Source organism: Miniopterus schreibersii (genome assembly GCF_964146895.1).
Source record: "Miniopterus schreibersii genome assembly, chromosome: 1".
NCBI classification, from domain to species: Eukaryota; Metazoa; Chordata; class Mammalia; order Chiroptera; family Miniopteridae; genus Miniopterus; species Miniopterus schreibersii.
Genome location: NC_138101.1, coordinates 178300223 through 178319088, shown reverse-complemented (window position 1 = coordinate 178319088; position 18866 = coordinate 178300223). Strand labels below are relative to the sequence as shown.

Below are 18866 nucleotides of genomic sequence, written 5' to 3'. Positions count from 1 at the left end.
CACTCACGGCAGGCATGGCCATACAGGTGTGCTCTGGGTTTCAGGCCAAGGACTGGGCACCTCCTTCCCTCAGAAACCACTCAAGAGAGGGAAAAATATTGGCAGCAACTTGGTGCACTGGATCTAAGAAATGGCAAAACCCTTTTTCCCTTCATGTACCCTGCTGTGTGCCAATGCACATGTTTCATGGGGATTAGACAGACTCGGGGAGGTCGGCAGGGGAGGGAGGATTCTTTGCAGATGGGGGAATAGAGAACAACAGAGAAAACTTTCTTATCCTGGGCTAAGCTCACACTATAGATATATATTTTTCCACACTGTAGAATAATAATCCCTTTTATCCAGGCAGTCTGGAACCATCAGTCCCTGTAATTGATTTCAGACTTTGGATGGAGACTTGGGAAGGTATGGATAGTTGGAAAATGGGAGGAGGCAGGGGTGAAGCCCATAAAAAGGAAGGTGAGGTGGGGGTATGGCTTCATGAAGGAAACTAAAGACTTCAGACACAGAAGGCAGACCCTAATACTGCCAGGTAACAAAATGAGACAGCTTCCCCAACGAAGTCTTGGAAGAGGATGGTTGTGGTAGTGCACCAGGCACTAGGCCAAGTTCTGGTCCTGGCCCTAAGACCCTGGGCAAATGTACAACCTCTAAAGTCCTTCCTAGCTCTGACCAGTTCTAGCTTCCTTCCTGCTCTGACAGTCATTCCATTCATGCACATACTTATTAAGCACTATTTGTTCTGGGCTAGGGTAGGATGGCAAATCTCTTCTATGAAGGGCAAAATATTTTAAAGTCTAAATATTTTAGGCTTTGGGGGCCACAGTCTATGTGACAACTATTCAACTCTGCCACTGTAGCACAAAAGCAGCCGTAGACAATATATACACAAATGAACACTGCTATGTTCCAATAAAATTTTATTTATGGATACTGAAATATGAGTTTCATATAATTTTTACATATCGTAAAATATTATTCTTTTGATTTTTTTCAACTAGTTAAAAATATAAAAACCATTGTTGGCTCACAGGCCATAGAAAAGGAAGACAGAAGGTAGGATTTGGCCTGTGGACCAGTTTGCCAACTTCCACTTGAGATACAGTAGTGAACAAGAGAGGGTCTCCACATTCTATGGTTCTATGACTACCATTCTCGAGGCCTCCTCTGGCTTTGGAATGGCACTATGAATGTAAGCCATGATTCATTTTGTTGCACACTGGTGTAAGTTGGCCTTCTGTTCCTTTGAAACCTCACATAACCATGATGTTCACATGGTGGGGCACCAATCTTGGTTGTACCAGGGGCTCCCATAGACAATGAGATCTCAGGTTTATGGGAAGGTTTCGGTTAAGTGTCAGAATGAGATGACTGAGAGATGGCAGCAGCAGCAGAAATCTGCTGTGGTGAGGAAAGCTATGAATTAGTAATTGTTTCTCCCAAAAATTCAGAAGAAAAAAATAAGATTAAATGAGATTGCACCATTATCTGTATGTGTTTAGTAAGTGGGTGGTGAAAGTTGATAGAAAGGAAATGAATGGGATAACACTGAGCTATAGAGACACTTAAAGCCACACTGCATCACACCAGCCTTCCTCCAAGACCCCTTCCAGAATCTAGCTAAGATCCCTCTCCAGAGAACGCTGGCCAAAGAAAACTGCTATATACATGTACCTAATGAACTCTGATAGGGGCACCACTACTGGTGAGCTAAATCATAATTGATTGAGACCCCGTTTACAGATACAGGGGCAGGGTTCTGTAGCATCACCCAGAGGCCTACAATACACACCCAAATACGCCCTTTCGAAAAAGGATACCAGGTGTAGAAGACCACATGAAGAGAACCTAGAAGAGTCTTCAGAGCACCGCTGAAGGCAACAATGACCATACAAACCCTAAAGGGTTCACTGCTGCATTTGTAGTCCATTAGGACTCTTCTAGCTTACAATCTTCAACCAGAAAGTCCTTAGAATCATGAAAGTATAGACTGAGGGAGCTAGATGTGACCTTAAAGCTTATCCAGGTCAATCCCTTCATTTGACAGATACAGAAACTGAGCCACAGAATGGTTAAGTGGCTTGTCCAAGATCACAAAGTTTGTAGTGTCAATGACCAGGTAGTGTTTCATTAAATTACAATACCTCAACTCTGTACTCATTTTGAGAAAACAACAACAACAAAATCCCAGAAAGACAAGAAACAAATAATAAAGAGCTAACAATCAGTAAGTGCTTATTGTGTTATCTCAATCTTCACAACTAGCTTATGAAATAGGTACTATTATTTTGCCATTCTGCAGCTGAGGAAACTGAGGTTTACAGAAATAAAGAGACTTGCTCAGAGTCACAGAACCAGCAAACAGTAGGACGGGTTCTGAACACAGGCAGTCTGGTTCCAAAGCCTGTACCCTTACCTGCACATCACCGTCTGAATTCCACACCTCCATCCTGCTGATAACTACAGCTGGGGAGAGGGGTGATCATGTCATCACCAGCAGCTTCCTACACAATCGTCCTCCATCTGGCTCATTAAGCCCCTTGGTGCCACACCAGCAGTACTGACTCCCTGCTATACCACAGCACAAAAGCCCCCAACCCTGCTCTCCCTATAAATACCTGACAGAAAATTCCCTATCCCAGCTTTCAGGAGAAACAAAGGTATTGTGTCTTTTCCCTCCCACAGACAGAAGGCAGGCCATGACTCACCTGAGGCAAGTCCGTCTCCAAGGAGGGTGCTAAGGATCACCAGTGGAAGGAACACTCCATGTCCCACAGAGGCCACGGCAGATGCTGAGGTGCTCTTTGGTGCTATCCTGCCATGGCACATCTTTTATCCGTCCAAGTTATTTTAAAAAGAAAAAAATTAAAATCCAGAAGAATTCCAAAGTCAGCCAGGTGTAGATTCACCTATAGAAAACAGACGAAAAACAAAGACATAAGTGAAGTGAAAACTTTATCCATATGTCATAAACAGGCACTTTGGTAAAGAAGCCACAATCACATACAAAGTTGAAAAAATTCTAGCAACTGAATTCCTCCCTTCAGAAAAAGAGACAAACACATAAGTGGCTTTTCAACTCCTTCCTGGGAAAATACCAAGGCCTCCAGCAAACTGCCTTCAGTGTCAGTACCTAGGAGCCAGATCCTTGCGATAGGACAAAGAGACAAGCACCGGCTCACCTGGAGATGTGTCAGTCACAGCAAAGCTTTCAGAGACTGCCCTGGCTCTTCCTGGCTGCCTGCCTTGGAGGCTCCAGCAGAGAGGAGGAGAGAGGGAGCAGTTGACACAGAGCTGCTACACCAGTGTCTGGCTTTGCCTTTGTCACCTGGACTCAGAGTAAGTCCAACTTAACCGAAAGAAAAGAGAGAGAGAGAGAGAGAATGCGTGTCTTAAGGGAGAACTACACCGCCTAGAGAAGGAATGCAGCAGTGTGAGCCAAGGGCCCCCAGCTTGGCCTGCTCAACTGCCTGAGGCTGGATGAGCCCGAGGATCTGACTCTGACTTAACAGCTCACCCAATACACCTGCGATCCCAGAAGCCATACTTGTTGTCTGTCCCTGACAATGCGTGGGGGAGGATGGCCACAATTGTTAATTGGCCCCACCACCCACTCTAGTTCAGACGAAGACTTCAGAAGAGTACAAACCAGTATCTTAGAAATAAAATTAAAAAAACAGAGGTCAAGACTTTTAAGAAAGTTTTTCTACATGCCTTCAGGGAAGCAGTTGGACTGATAATACATTATGATATATACATATTATATTTTACTTATTAACTCATTTGATTTCATTTATCCTAGTTTGTAACAGGTATTCCAAATAATAAGATTACACTTCCTTTTTTATTTTAATTCCTAATACCTCCATCTCCATTAAGAAGACCTTACGTAAATAGATAGGGGAGCCTGCCATCTACAACCCTAAAAAAGGATGCACCTGAGACTCTGTCAGGGATATTATCCAGACCTGACTTTAATCCATGTCTGAAGCCTTGACTCAGGCCTATGCTCCCCTTAAAATAAGAGTTATTGCAGCCCCGGCCGGATGGCTAGGTTGATTGGAGCATTACCCCATACACCAAAAAAGGTTGTAGTTTGATTCCTGGTCAGGGCACATACCTAGGTTGTTGGTTCGATCCCCAGTCGGGGCACATATGGGAGGCAACTGATCAATGTTTCTTTCTCACATCCATATTCTCCCCTTCCCTCTCTCTAAACATATCCTCGGGTAAGGATTTTTGAAAAAAGAGTGTTACTGCAAACAGCAATGAGTTGTCTCAGCCCAAAGGAAAAGCATGTCACAGTCTTTAATGAGTATGAGCTAGGGGTTCAGGAACAGAGCTAACCACTGGGTCCTTACCCACTACCCACAAATATTTGTAACTACAGTCTTCTACCCCCAGCTTTTACCCAGACTCCAACTTAAGTCTTTACATTTGTAGAACAGGATGGTTCATGGAGAGCACCAGGGGTGAAGTCTGTGAGTGACACAAAACTGTGTGTATGTAAACGTGTGGAATGTGTATATATTTATGTGGCTAAGAACCAAAGTCAGAATGCCAGAATTCAAATGTTTCTTCTATTATGGCCAAATTACTCTCTCAGCCTGTTTCCTCATCTGTAAAATGGAGACAGTAACCATACTGTCTTCATAGGGTCAATGTAAGGATTAGGATCAAAGTACTTGACACAGTGTCTGAACTTTGCAAGTTCTCAGTAAACACTGCCTGCTGTTGCTGTTGTAAGTAATAATAAGATTTGAGCTGCAGGACCTTGGAGGTCATCAGGCTTCATCCTCTCATTTGACAATGCCAAACCAAGGTCTGAAAAGGTTAAAGGACATGTTCAGGACCACCAGCTAGTTAGCAATGGGCCCTTTGGTGCTGCTGTTTTACATACAGCCACAGCTGTATGGTGACCTTACCAGGCAGTCACCGTTCCCTTAAGGCAACAACCAGTGGATCATCGAGAATGACAACTGAGAATGACATCACAGCATGTGCACAACAAATATTTTTGCAGTGAATGAATGAGGCCAGATTAGAGGGGTGCTTAGGTGTTCTATACAAGAGTAGAAATCATCAGGAAAGGCTACCCAGAAGAGGTGATGCTAAGCTCACTGCAAAAGGATGTGTCCAATGAAAAGGAAAAAAAGGAGATACTGAATACAGGGGGATCAAAGTAATGGAAGCACAGCACCCCAGCAGAGGCTAGAGGCGGAGGCTAGGCGAAGGAGTTCAAACTGTATCCTGAAACCATATGGAGTTTATAAACATTAGAAACAGGAAGTTACACCAAATTCATTTAGAAAGCTCACTCTGGCAGGGATTTTAGAAGACCGGGGGAGAGTGAAATGCTAAATGGTAAAGAATCTTAAATTTAGTACTTTATAATTAATGTAGAGCTCTTTGACAATATCTGTCAAAATGCACATATTCTCTGACCTATCAATACGACTTCTAGAATCTGTCCTCAGAAATCACATGTGTACAATGACATATATGCAGGATATTCAACACATTATTTGTACTGGCAAAAGGTTGAAGGGGAACTAGTTAAATAAGCTGCCACCCCCCCCCCTCCAATAGAATACTATGCAGCAGCTTAAAAAGAACTGCAGCCCTAGCCAGTCTGACACTGTGATTAGAGCATCAGCCTGTGGACTGAATGGTCCCCAGTTCAATTCCGACCAAGGGCACGTACCTCAGTTGCAGGCTCGATCCCTGGCAACTAATCGATGTTTCTCTTTCTCTCTCTCCCCCTGCCACTCTCTCCAAAAAGCAATAGAAAAAGTGTCCTAAGGTGATAAAAAAAAAAAAAAAGAACTGGGAAGTTCAGTCTGTAGTAGTATGGAATCACTTCCAAAATTAGTATGTGAAGAAAATCATTTGTGTGTCTGAGTGTATTTTTAAAAGACACACATGCGCCCCTCTACATGCATTGAAAATCCCTCTGGTATAATGTGCAAGACACTGGCAGCTAACAACTGCCTTCAGGAAGGGGAACTGAGTGGTTAACAGAGAAGGAAACTAATTTTTCACTGAATGTATTCCCTTTTAATCTCCTTGAGTATTGTATCTTGTACATGCACTACCTATTCAAACAGATAAAATATAAAATAAAAACTAATGTAGCAAGGCTGAACTGTAGGCCACCTGTTTCCTCCCTCAACAAACTGACATTCAAATAAAACTGACTGCTCCCTCTGCCAGGAATACAGTCACTTTCAGGGCTCAGCACAGGATCATCTTCTGGAAGAATTCTTTTTTGACATTTCACACCATGCCCACCTCCAGTAAAACTAACCCCCTTCTGACTCCCAAAGCGCCACTCTGATCGGCCTCATCCATTCACTACAGAAATATCTGTTGTGTGGACTTGCTGTGATGTGGCACAAGCAGGTATCATTCTTCATGATCCACTGGTTGTTGCCTTGAGGAAACAGTGACTGCATGGCAGGGTTACCTGTTGTGGCTGCATGTGGAGGAGCCAGTATATACTTGGGGGAAAGATGCACACATATGAACTCCTGTTTTGTTTTGTTTTGTTTTGTTTTGTTTTAAAGAAACAGCTGGCTCCTCCCTTACTGCCAAGGGACCAATTCCACCATGAAGACCTGATCAAGTACACAACAGGTGGGGTGATGAAAATGGGCCTTTGCAAAAAAAAGAGAAAGATGAATGAAGGACAGTCAATGGAGTGTTTACATGCAAGTCTGGGCCAAGGGTCAATGCTTCAGAAATAATACAGAGAAAAGCAAATCCCCACAACCCTTAGGGTATCGCCCACAACAGGAGAATCCAGCTACTGTGGAGAAAGGTCACAATATACATCCAGTAATTTAAAGAAAGAATCTGTTTTGAACACAGAAAGAAAGGGAGGAAGGGAGAACAGGAGGGAGGAAGGCAGGCAGGCCAGCCTGTCCTTGAATTGCGGCTTTGGATCAAATAACAAACACACTTTAGAACAAATTAAGAGTAGGTATTCATTATCCCTAGAAAAACACACAGGCAAAAACTTAAGGGGAAAAAAGAATACATTTCACTTTAGTATTCCTTAGGTATGTTAGTGACCACTTCCCCTAATTTTAAAAAAATTATAATCAAGTAGAGACAGAAAGTAGAATAGGGGTTATCAGAAGGGTGGGATAGGAAGTTATATTGTACAGAATTTCAGTTTTGAGAGATGAAAAGTTATGAAGATAGACAGTGGTAACGGTCACACAACATTATGACTGTACTGAATACTACTGAACTGTACACTTAAGAATGGCTGATGGTTCATTTTATTTCATTGGTATTTTACCACAGTAAAAAATAAAAGAGGGGAAAAATTATGATTAATGAGGAACCTGGAACTCAGCTTCATTTTCTAAAACTGCACTCACCCACCCTTAACAAGGCATATAACATCTAAACCTAGAGGTAAGAAGAGAGAAGGGTCATGACTCTCTGGCTGCCATTTCCACATCTCAAAAAGACTCTAAGGTCTCTTTCGGCCACAGAATTCTCAATGGCATCCAAACTTCTCTTTGTATACGCAATCTCTTCCTTCAGCAGCCAGTTTTCCCCTCCAAAACACAGGGTGAGGAGTGATGGAAAATCTGTATTCATCCTTTTTATTTTCTTTCTTGGAACTAGAGCTGCTGCCCCAAGAGAATGTGGTAAAGGGAGACCCCATGAGTTAGACTGTCAGCCCTTCAAGGGCAGGTTCTGGCCTTTCCCAGCTCTGTAAATCCAGAACATCAAAACCTGAGTGACTGTGCTCTGCTGAATGTGATGTCATGAACACTCATTTCCTGTCCACAATGACCCTCAAAGAGGAAGAACACTGCCCTTAAGCCATGGCTGTGATCTTGGGGAAGCCACTTACCTCATCTCTGCCTATGTTTCCTCATCTGTAAATTGGGGATGTTGTTTGCTTTGAATATCTTACTAGTCTCTAGTGAGGCCCAAAGAGATACAATATGAGGGGTGACTCTGTAAACTGGAAAAGACTAGGGTCTTTGTATTTATAGGCTTCTCCAAGAAGTCATGATAGCAAAAGGCTATTTGATAAACTGATCATAGAAATGATGACGACAAGCATGGTAGGTTTATGGTGTTATGGAGAACCTGGGACACAAGCCCAAAGTTCACATTTTTGCTTGTTTGTTGTTGCCACAGATGCTTCCGGGTTAACCAAAGTAAGATTAAAGTTGTCCTGGAAGTCATCTTAAAGAATGGCTCACAGCCTAGGGAGGCAGCAGTAGTAGGTGGGGCCAGCCATGAAACAGCAAGGACACCCTGTCGCCTAGACACCCTGAGGCCCACATCTCCTCAGGCCATCTGCCTGGCTACATAACGGTATACTCTGCAGAGAATGTCATAGTCCTGCTGGAGGGACAGGGTTGAGTCACACTCTACTGAGCTCTCCTCTGTGGAGGCAAAAGGGTCCTGACAAGCTTTGCTCCCAGATTCTAGGTGGGTTTCTCTGTACTTCTGTGAGGATAAGTTATTTCCTGAACCTTGGCCCATTTCTCCATTAATTAAGAGAGAGGACTGGAACAGTAAAACCAATATAAATCCTTTTCTTCCCTCAAACTAATCCAGAAAGGGGATGGTAGTGGTAGAGAGTCTAGAATAAGAAAGTTTATTACTTCGCTTAATCATCTTCCCTGACCCTGCTACTGCCATGTGATGGGGAAGACAAAGAGTAGTTCATGAAGTTGTGAACAGAATTTAATTTGTTAATTACATCTCAGAGTATAAGGATAAGAAGTCCTAACACTGTGAAGTCCAAAGTTCACCTGAGGTGTGATAAGAGAAGGGAGGCCCTCACTTACCTCTCCTTTTCTTCCCTTCAACGTCTCCCCTCTTTACTCCACCCGCTGTAAAGTGGCTGGGCCACAACAGCAAAAGATTTCTAAATGTTGATCAAATCTTAATGCCTCCCATTCATCCCCCCAAAATGACAAAATTAAGTTGCTTTTAGATGTCTGCAGTTTATTTTTCCCCCTATGGATAAATGTCTCCTTTCAATCTTGGTAACCTCTGTTTTCTTCCCCCTTCTTTTGTGCCACTAACATCTGAGTACCTCAACATGCACAGAGCCTTCTGTTGGACTTTGAGATCATTGAAAACCAGAATGTTACCTTATCCATTTCCTTCTAATCACCAGTTCCAAAGCCCAGAAGACACAAACATCAAACTCTTGATAAAATTCACCTCCTACAAATCACAATAATAACCCTTGATTTTCCTCTAAGTCATTTAGCCCGGGTAAGCCAGGTGTCAGAGGTTTTTTTTAATTGCTCTGATTTTCCTTGTATCCTTGTCTTGCTCCCAGAGAACTGCTCATCACATCCTCTGGTTGTCACACTTTCCCCCCGACCCTGTTCCTCAGGCTTTAGACAGCAGGAACACCATCCCATCCCTAAGCCTTCTCTTTAACAGCTTCCAACATCTCTCTTCTAGAACCTAACAGCAAGATGACTGCAGCATGAATCTGAATGTGGAAGGGAGCCTTAAGTTCCAGCTCTACCAACCCACAGTGAATTAGCCTCAGCTAAATCAATCATTCTTCCCGGTCCTCAGGGGTGGGCCTGGATGATCCCCAAATGCCCTTTCAATTCTGAGAAATCTGGAATGTTTTCTAGGGAATAGGAGGGGCCCAGAAGTATTTCCTCTGAAAACACAAGTCAATAAAAGTTCTGACTGGAAGGAAGCAATGTGAAATCTAGCCTCTTTATTCTGCATAAGCAGTCCTGTCCCCCTCTACATCTATCCTAACATCTATCTCCCTCTGCATTGCAGAGAACTAAGGAAACTCCACTTTCCCGTTTAGAGCTTAATCAATCCATCAGTACATGTGTATAGGCCATCTGTACACAATGTTCCTAAAATGCTTTCCAAAAATAACTTACGTCTTAAAAAAAAAAAAAAAAACAGAAAACCCAGCCTCCACACACAGAAGGATTAATGCAGAGCTCTAGCAGCCCAGGGAGAAAGAGAAAAGATGCAAGAGAGGACCAAAGAGAACAAAACAAGGCGGACCCAGGACAGGACAGAAAAAGGGAGAGAGAAGACAGAGTGCCTGTGAGGAGGAACTTGGCTCAGGCCATAAATTTCCAACACTGAAGGCAGGAAACCACTTCTCTAGGCCCAGCTTCATCCACTGATAGGCTGAAATAGGAAAAATCCCTTTGCCTCCCTAGGCCTCTTTGTTCATCAGTAAAATGAAACAGTTCAACTAAATATCTCTTAGGGAAGCTGCGATTGTGGAAAGATGCCTCCAGACTGGGCCAGAATCTCTCATCTGCTTGGATATTATTAGTTTGGTGGTCTAGGGAAAGTTATTTTCAGTTCCCATCTATAAATTGGATAAACAATACCCACAACACTGAGTTGTTACAGGGTAGAAATGTTAGGGGCAGAGATGTTGATCATGCTCTGTTGACCATGATTATACAATTCAACCCTGTCTCTGCTTAATTGGCTCAAGTGGTGATAAGCAGCCCAGACCCATTGTTGTCCGGTTTCAGAAAGGAGATGAACATGAAGGATGCAGGACAGTATCTGCAACAGTGGGCCCTTAAATCAGTGCCAGCTAAGGCCCCTTTCTCCTCTAACATCCTATGACTGAGCCCCCACTAGTTTCCCAAAGGGAACTGTTTCAGATGTGCTGGAAATATAGGCCCTGCAACTAGGCTCAAAACATAAGGTTAGTTTAGACAAAAGAACAACCAACAGGTTAAACAAGTGCATTGCCATGGTTTTCTCCCATGACATTATAAAAATATTTTTAAAGAACTTGGCAATCCTTCCCCCCAAATTAAATAATTGTGTATATGACTATACTAAAGTAATATTTTTGTCTCAAGGACCTAGGAAGTTTACTAGCCTGAATATGTTGTAGGGAAGGATGAAGGCAGGGAGCTTACATGTGTGTTTTACACACATACACACACGCATAACACTCACACACATACAGAGACTTGTTACCTCATTAAGTAGGTGCTATTACCACCATTTTACAGGTAAGTGGAATCCAAGGGGCCTAGAAGCCTTTCCTCCTGCTTTCCTATTGCAAAGGGCTCCCTGCTCTTGTGTTTTTTCCAAATACATGGTCAAGCTTAGTTGCCTCTCTTCTGGGAAAACACATCAATTCAGTCCACAATCATGAAAGGCTCTTCTGAGCCTTTAGCAGAACTGCCTGGACCATGAATGGGACAACCAATCATATCCCTCCCCAGGATCTACTCACAGTTACTTAACTGTTATATGCTACATTTACTGCAGGCAGTAAGTTCCTGTAGAGACCACCAATTCTGCCTCTTTCTGTGCCCCAAAGTGCTCAACATTTACTTGTTCTCTGAAGGGAGAAAAAACATTAAGTCCAAAAGATAATTTGTGTAGGCAATACGAGAAGGCAAACTAGCAGCAGATATAAAACCTAAAGTTTTGGCCAAGCAGCAAAACAGATGCTTGGCAAAAGCACCTATAATTGGTTTGCAGACCCCAGAGATATTTCTATGTGTCATCACACCCCTCTGTTTGGTTCCCATCAGAACTGACTGGAGCAGGCTTCAATACCCACTTGGCAAATATGTCTGAGGAGCTGATGTGCTAAATCTGACTTCTTAGGGCACTGTGTTTGCAGTGACTATACTACAATTCAGCAAATTAAATATTTACCAGCTGTCTTCAGTACAAGGCTGGGTGACCACAGATGAAGTAGGATACAGTTCTTACTCTCAAGGAATTCACAATTCACATGAGAGGAATTATATGTTTGTCTGTATAACACTGTGGACTTGTTAATAGGACCCAATAAAAAGGTTTAAAAAGTGCTATGAGAACACAGAGGAGACCGGAACAAAGATTGGGAGTACAGGGAAGGTGAAAAGAAAAAGCTTTGAGCTGGACCTTGAAGTCATGCACATATTTAGTGAGGTCTCAGGACAGTTTTGCACACACAGTGCTAATTATAAAGAAAGAAAAGGAAATGGAAGAATAACTCACCAAAAGGATGGCAGAGGGGGGGTGGGGGGAAGTGATAGTTTTGTCTGCCAAGACCCGTGGAATGCTGCTGTCTGGTAACAAGAAATAAATCTGTCTATATACATATTTACTCAAGGGGATGTTTAAGTGCTAGATTTTGGTTTTCAAAGTACTCATAACTGTGCAGGAAACACCTCCTCCAGGTCTCAAAAATAGTGAACCCAAGAGAACTGGCCGGTGCAGTTATGTTTACTTTTTATCATCTCTGTGGATCACTTTCCAAAGGCCTGCAAGTGGGATGGTATAAACAGGTCTGTGTCACTTCCTGGTTCTCAGGCCTTCTGCTACATTCCCAGTCAGTCTGGGAAGACTGCCTATTTAAAAATAAACTTTAAAACCTCACCAAAACCCCAATTCTAAACCACCCTTTCCTCTATTTCCCTGAAATTAAAAAAGGTTGAGCAAGAAATGAGACAAAAATGACCAAAGAGAATGAATTCTCATGTCAAAACAAAAATATATGCTCACTGAGTTCAAGGTCAGGAGATCTGGATTCTATGCATGTCTGCCTCTAACAGGAAAACTTGAGCTTGAGCAAGCAAGAAGCTTCATCTCTGCACAATAGCTGCTTCAGCAAACTCTTTTTTGTGTTGTTAATCTTCACACAAGGATATTTTTCTCCATTGATTTTTAGAGAAAATGGAAGTGGAGGGAGAGAGTGGGGTAGAGAGAGAGAAAGAGAGAACCAATGAATGGTTGCATGTGCCCCCAATCTTTCTAGAACTCTAAAATAGCACTAATAATAGGTACCTCATAGGGCTAGTTTAAGTATTATATGGGGAATGCATGTAAAGCACTTGGCATAATATCTGGCACTTAATGAGTTGTCAAAAATGGTAGTAGGTATTATAGTTATCACCATCTATCATTATCATCATCATCCTCTAAAAATCTAAGGGTTGAGCCAGATGACTGCTACTTGAAGAGCTTCTCTGGCTCCAAAATCCTCTAATTCTTTAAGTCACTTTCTGTTTGTTTTCTTTCTTTTTCTTTAGGGGGCTCGATGGAAAGGAAGGGAGATAAACTTGGCAAAGTATGACAGCTACAAACACATCCTCCACGTTTGTTAAAACACTAAAATACAACTAGGAAATTCATCAGTAACTAAAAAGGGAGCATATTACCCTTCCCAGTGGAAAAGTCTTAACCTATTCCTTGCATTAAAACCATAGTACATGGCAAGTTTACGCACAATACACTATCTCTACTCCCATAAGCACCAAGGACAATGCCCTCCTGGGTCAGCACAATCTGACTTCAACCTCATCTTAACTGTCAGCAGCTCCTTAGAGAAGCCCTAAAAGATAGCACAGTGGCCAATCCACCCATTTTAATAATGACTAATCCTTCCATAAAGTATTCCTGTTTTAAACAAAAAAGTGCCTTTTCCTTACTATAATGTGAATGTGGCCAAAAATCAAATGCCCTTCCCAAAAGTTAGCCTGTAATCAGAGGTATTCAACTTTATCAAGGCCAAAGTGCTAAACTGTAATTAAATTCTGATGAAATTACATTTTCTTTTATTCATTCATTCAGTGTCCATGATGTGCCAAACACAGAAGATGCCAAAAACTAACAGGATGGGATAAGTGAGAATAAAGATGAGGCCTACGTTTTTGGCCTAAGTGACTGAATGAACGGTAAAAGCTACCACAGGAGAAAAAGAACAAAGGTGGACAAGCAAATTTTGCTGAAGAATGTAATGAATTTAGTTCAGGTTATTCTTGGGTATGTTGAACTGTAGGTGCTACTTGAATGATATCCAGAGAAAAGTCTAGCAGGCAAATCAGAAATGAGTATGAAATTCTGCACAGCACTCTGAGCTTAGGATATAGCCCTAGAGTTATAAGCCTGTAAGTGATGGTTGAAGCCAAAATAGAAGAGCTTACCCAGGAGAGCAGAGTGAGAAGAGAAGAGTGTCAAGGACAGACCATGAGAAGAACACCAACTTTTTAAATGGGCATATTGGGGAAGGAGAGTCTATAAAAGACACTCCAAAAAGCACACAAAAAAGCACAGATGTCAAGGGAAGGATACAGGGATTCGAGGAGATGTAAGGGGTAGTTAGCAGATGCAGCAAAGGTCCAGTAAGATGAAGACTAAAAAATGCCCATTGGACCCGGCCACCAGATCACTGGTGACCTCATTAAGAGCAGTTTCATTAGAGTGGTAAGGACAGATCATACTGACTTTACCATGAATTCAAAGCAGACAAAATAAAGACAAAACTATTTGGTGGTGGGAAGGGAGAAGAAAGACTGGATGATGGCTAGAGGGAATTTATATCTTGTAAGTTGTGCCTTCTCAGTTAACCCACAGTTAAGGCTTCCTTAACAGTCCAGATAGCTCAGAGATGCCCTATAAAGAATCCCTCTGACATGACACTCCCAACAAGCTACGGATGGCCAAAGCTAGGGAGAAGCTGAGGGGATGATTATTAGAGTTACCTGCTTCTTTAGTGATTGACAGCAAAAATGCTTCTCTACCCTGTTGCCTCTCAACCCTGTCATCCCTCCTCTGAAACTGCTACCTCTTCTATAGACTTCTAACGGTAGGGCCAGAGAACTGACCTTTTCCAAGTGACTCTCAGGCCTTAAAATTCTCCATAATATGGTTCCAGTTTCTGCCATTTCCCTCCTTTCTATTCAAATGTCACCTGAATATTTTCTCCTGAGGTTCATTCAGGTTTAGGATTCTAAGAGCATGTTATATGCCTCCATCTACTGAAGATTAACAGCCCCAATAAGGTATGCACTTAAGCCAAACAAGACACTGTTTTCTCCGTCTTGTGTAAGTTCCAAAAAGCCTCCTAATTTATAACCAAACCATGACTCTTCCTGTCCTCTTCCTCACCAATTACCCAAACTTCCTGTAAGCTGTCAAGATTGCACTGTGAGGCCCCAAGCAAAAATGAGAAGTAGGAACTTGCCCACCATTCCTTCCCCTTTGATTAGTCACACACCCTGGCCCCCATTTGTGTCCTTCTTTACATAATCCTCTAATTGTACCGAGTTCCTACACCAAACCCGACATGCTTCCAGGTCTAGCTTCAATCATACTTCCAGCTCTCTCCATGTGAGGCTGTAAATCAGGAACCTAGAAGAAAGGAATCTGATTAATTCACAAGGGATATTCCCCTAAATCTCCACATAGAGACTCCAAAAGTAATCCTAAATTAGTCAAAGTTCAGACAGAGCCCAGCCAGGCGTGGCTCAGCGGTTGAGCGTCAACCTAGGATCCAGGTGATTGGGGTTCGATTCCCGACCAGGGCACATGCCCGGGTTGCGGGCTCGATCCCCAGTCGGGGGCGTGCAGGAGGCAGCTGATCAATGGCTCTCTCATCATTGATGTTTCTATCTCTCTCTCCCTCTCCTTTCCTCTCTATGAAATCAATAAAGATATATATTTTTTAAAATGGTCTGAAGTATATTTCACTTATACGTAGAATCCAATGAACAAAATTAAGTGACAAACAAAGTGGAGATAGACTCATGGATACAGAGAACAGACTGACAGCTGTCAGGGAAGGAGGTTGGGGGCTGGGTGAGAAAGGTAAAGGGATTAAGCAAAGGAAAAAAAAAATGAGGCTTGCCCAGACGCGGTGGCTCAGCAGAGGAGCATCAACCTATGATCTAGGAGGCAGAGGTTCAATTCCCAGCCAGGGCACATGCCAGGGTTTCGGGCTCAATGCCCAGCAGGGGGCATGCAGGAGGCAGCCAATCAGTGACTCATCATTGATGTTTCTATCTCCCTCTCTCTCCCTCTCCCTTCCTCTCTCTGAAACTATTAAAAACATATTTTAAAAAAACAAAAATCGCCCAGCAGGGCGTGGCTCAGCGGTTGAGCATCGACCTAGGATCCAGGCGATCGGGGTTTGATTCCTGGTCAGGGCACATGCCCGGGTTGCCGGCTAGCCGATCAATGACTCTCTCATCATTGATGTTTCTCTCTCTCTCTCCCTTTCCTTTCCTCTCTCTGAAATCAATAAAGATATATTTTAAAAAAACAACAACAAACCAACAAAAATCAAAATGAGACTCATGGACACAGACAACAGTATGGTGATTAGCAGAGGGAAGCAGGGTCAGGGGAGATAAAAGAAGGTAGAGGGGGAGATAAGGGGTGATGGAAGGAGACTTGTTTTTCAGAATGGAAGAATGCTCCTTGAGAAGTAGGTAAGAATAACTCAGGATGTGAATGAGAGTTGCTCAATTCTTAGCTACACAATCCAGTCCAAGGCAGCAAAATCTCTTCCTCATTAAGTACCATGGGCTGGCATCCCATTTTTCAGAGTCCAGCTTGGGGCTCTACGTCCTGGAGGGACCATTAAGATGGCAATTTATCTGTTCCATGCACTGGTTGGTTTGGTCTCCTCACTAAACAGTAAACTAAACTGTAAGGTACCAGGAAGGCTGGAGCCTTATCTGTTTTATGCTTTCTTTGTAACTTAACCCTGAAACCAACACAAACTCAAAAAAACCCAGAGTAAGTGCCTAAGAGGGATCCTCCTCCCCAAATTATTTGTTGCCTAACTAGTGGTTCTCAACTGGGGGCAATTTTATACCCACCTTCCAAGATATTTGGCAACAGCTGGAGGCATTTTTGAAAGTCATAACTTGACATCTAGTGAGTACAGGCTAGGGATGCTGCTAAGCATCCCACGATACACAGGACAACCCCCCCATAACAAAAAATTATTTGGCCTAAAATGTCAATAGTGCTGCAGTTGAGAACTGTGGCCTAAGTGAATGAATGCTGAGCTGCAGCAGTAGATGCCAGCAGATCTACCTTAGTTATACACATAGTGCAAATTCCCTCACACCACTGGAAAGCTTCTTGTCCTACCTCCAGTTGTCAGAAGAACATTTTGATTCTCCAGTTGTCCCTAACTCAGAGGGAGAAGCTCAGGAGTTCAGACATCTGGCTTTTAATATCAGCTCTGCTAGTAGCTATTTGATTCTGGACAGGTCACAAACTTTTCTGGGCCTATTTCCTCCTCAATAAAATACAGAGGTTAGGAAAGATGATTTAAGAGTTCTTCCAGCTCTAAAATTCTACTTGAAATGCTGTGTTTGGCTTTATCTATTTACAATGAGCCAATGAGAAAGAAGAAGAATCCAGTCTTGTATGCACAGCCACCCTCTGAAGGAAAGAGGTTCTTACATTGTGGGACACCAAACTGGGGCAAGGGGAGCTCCAAAGAAACCAGGATCAGGCACAAGGGACCCAGGAAAGAGCTCTGTAAATACTGGCTGAAAGCCCAGGCACGGCGCTCATGTTTAAAATATGAAAGTCCTTACTAGCCTCCTTCCTGCCTTCCCCGGGTCAATCTTTCTAATTGGTGTCAAGAGGATGATGAGAGCTAGGGCCTTGCTATTCAATGTATGGGTATGGGCTATCGAACAGCACCATTGACATCTAGGAGCTTATTAGAAATGCTGGGATTTCACCCTTTATCCCCAATCTACTGAATCAGAATATGCATTTTAATTAAGATTGCCCGGGTGATTCATATGCTTATGAAAGTTTGAGAAGTCCTGGTTTAGGGTTTGCTGCCCTTCTTTTCCCTGCTTTGTTTACCTCTTCACTTGGTAAAGATGACTTTTAAGACTGTCCACATTCTCCCCTGATCCCACCTCCATTTAGTTATACACACACACACCAGTTCAGAACCTGCAAACCCAGAGACACCAAGAGTAATGGGGATAGGTTACTTTCTCCTTGTCTCTTTCCTATGTCCACACAAGGCCAGAAAGAGCTTTTCCGAGTAATTCCGCCCACCCATGCTGTTCAGACTCCCCAGGAGGAGGGATGGAAAAAGGGGTGGTGAACCCAAAGGTACAAACTCTAATGAAAAGAGACTCATCATTTGCATCTGAACAGAGACCAACAGTACAGTGGTCCAAAGTTTCATTCCTCAAGTTAGCTGGTTTGGGGGGGTGGAGGTTTCTGCTGCTGCTACTGTCTTACATTACATAAAGCTTCTTGGGGGCACTGGCTAAAGGGCAAAGCACACACACAGAATAAATAAAAACACAGCAAGGATTCTCCTAGCAGAGTGGTGGGGAGCAGCAGCTGGAACAAAAGCAAGACCTCAATGAAGAGTAGCATAACGGAGCCCTGGGAACAGAGGATAGAATGTGGGGAGAAGGGGGGCTCAACTCTGCCGAGTTGTCAGAGCAGTGAAGGAGATTAGGTTGCTGCTCACCCACTGTCACAAGCAACAGATGGCCCACCCCCAGGCAGCTGGCCAAGACAGCAATCTGCACATGACTGTCTGCCCCTCCCCCAAGGCTAGAGATGTGGAGCTGCAGGACAAAGTCTGGGATCCATCCCAGGTGGAAGCTACACCTTGAAAGAGCACCTAGGGCAGGGTGGCACCATCACCCAGTGCTTTGCCACAATGAGAAGAACCTCCAAAACAACTCTTGGCATTATCTGAGGGTCTCCAACACCCACACACAGCTCATTAGGAAAAGGACCTTGGTGAGGTGGGGTTGGGGGAAGACACAGAACAGCCCCCAGAGTGGACTGGGGTGTGTTGGCCTAGGAGGAGTCATTTAATCATTCAACATTTACTGTACATATAACATATTCTAGGCACTGCACAAGCCAACTGGGGATATAGAAGTGATAGCAGACAGTCTCTGACCTCCAGAGGCTCACAATAGGGCCAAGAAGAACAAAGAAACAGACACAGGGGGGGGTAAGTACTGAGCACACAAAGATATGGCCACACAAAGGAGAACACTCCCACCAATATAGGCAGCAGTCTAAGTTGACACTGACTTTAGGAAGGTGTTAGCCAGGCAAAGCAGAAAGAG

At 43.2% G+C, this 18866-nt stretch overlaps 1 protein-coding gene across 2 annotated transcripts in view; it reads right to left on the bottom strand.

The window, feature by feature from the left end:
• Positions 1-18866, bottom strand: part of SUSD6 (sushi domain containing 6) — an 89733-nt gene that overhangs the window by 46891 nt on the left and 23976 nt on the right. For both annotated transcript variants that reach the window (XM_081140703.1, XM_081140704.1), the window contains exon 2: positions 2709-2909. In XM_081140703.1, coding sequence (XP_080996829.1) covers positions 2709-2829 — 121 coding nt within the window. In that variant the 5' untranslated portion in view covers positions 2830-2909. The remainder of the gene's footprint in view (positions 1-2708; positions 2910-18866) is intronic.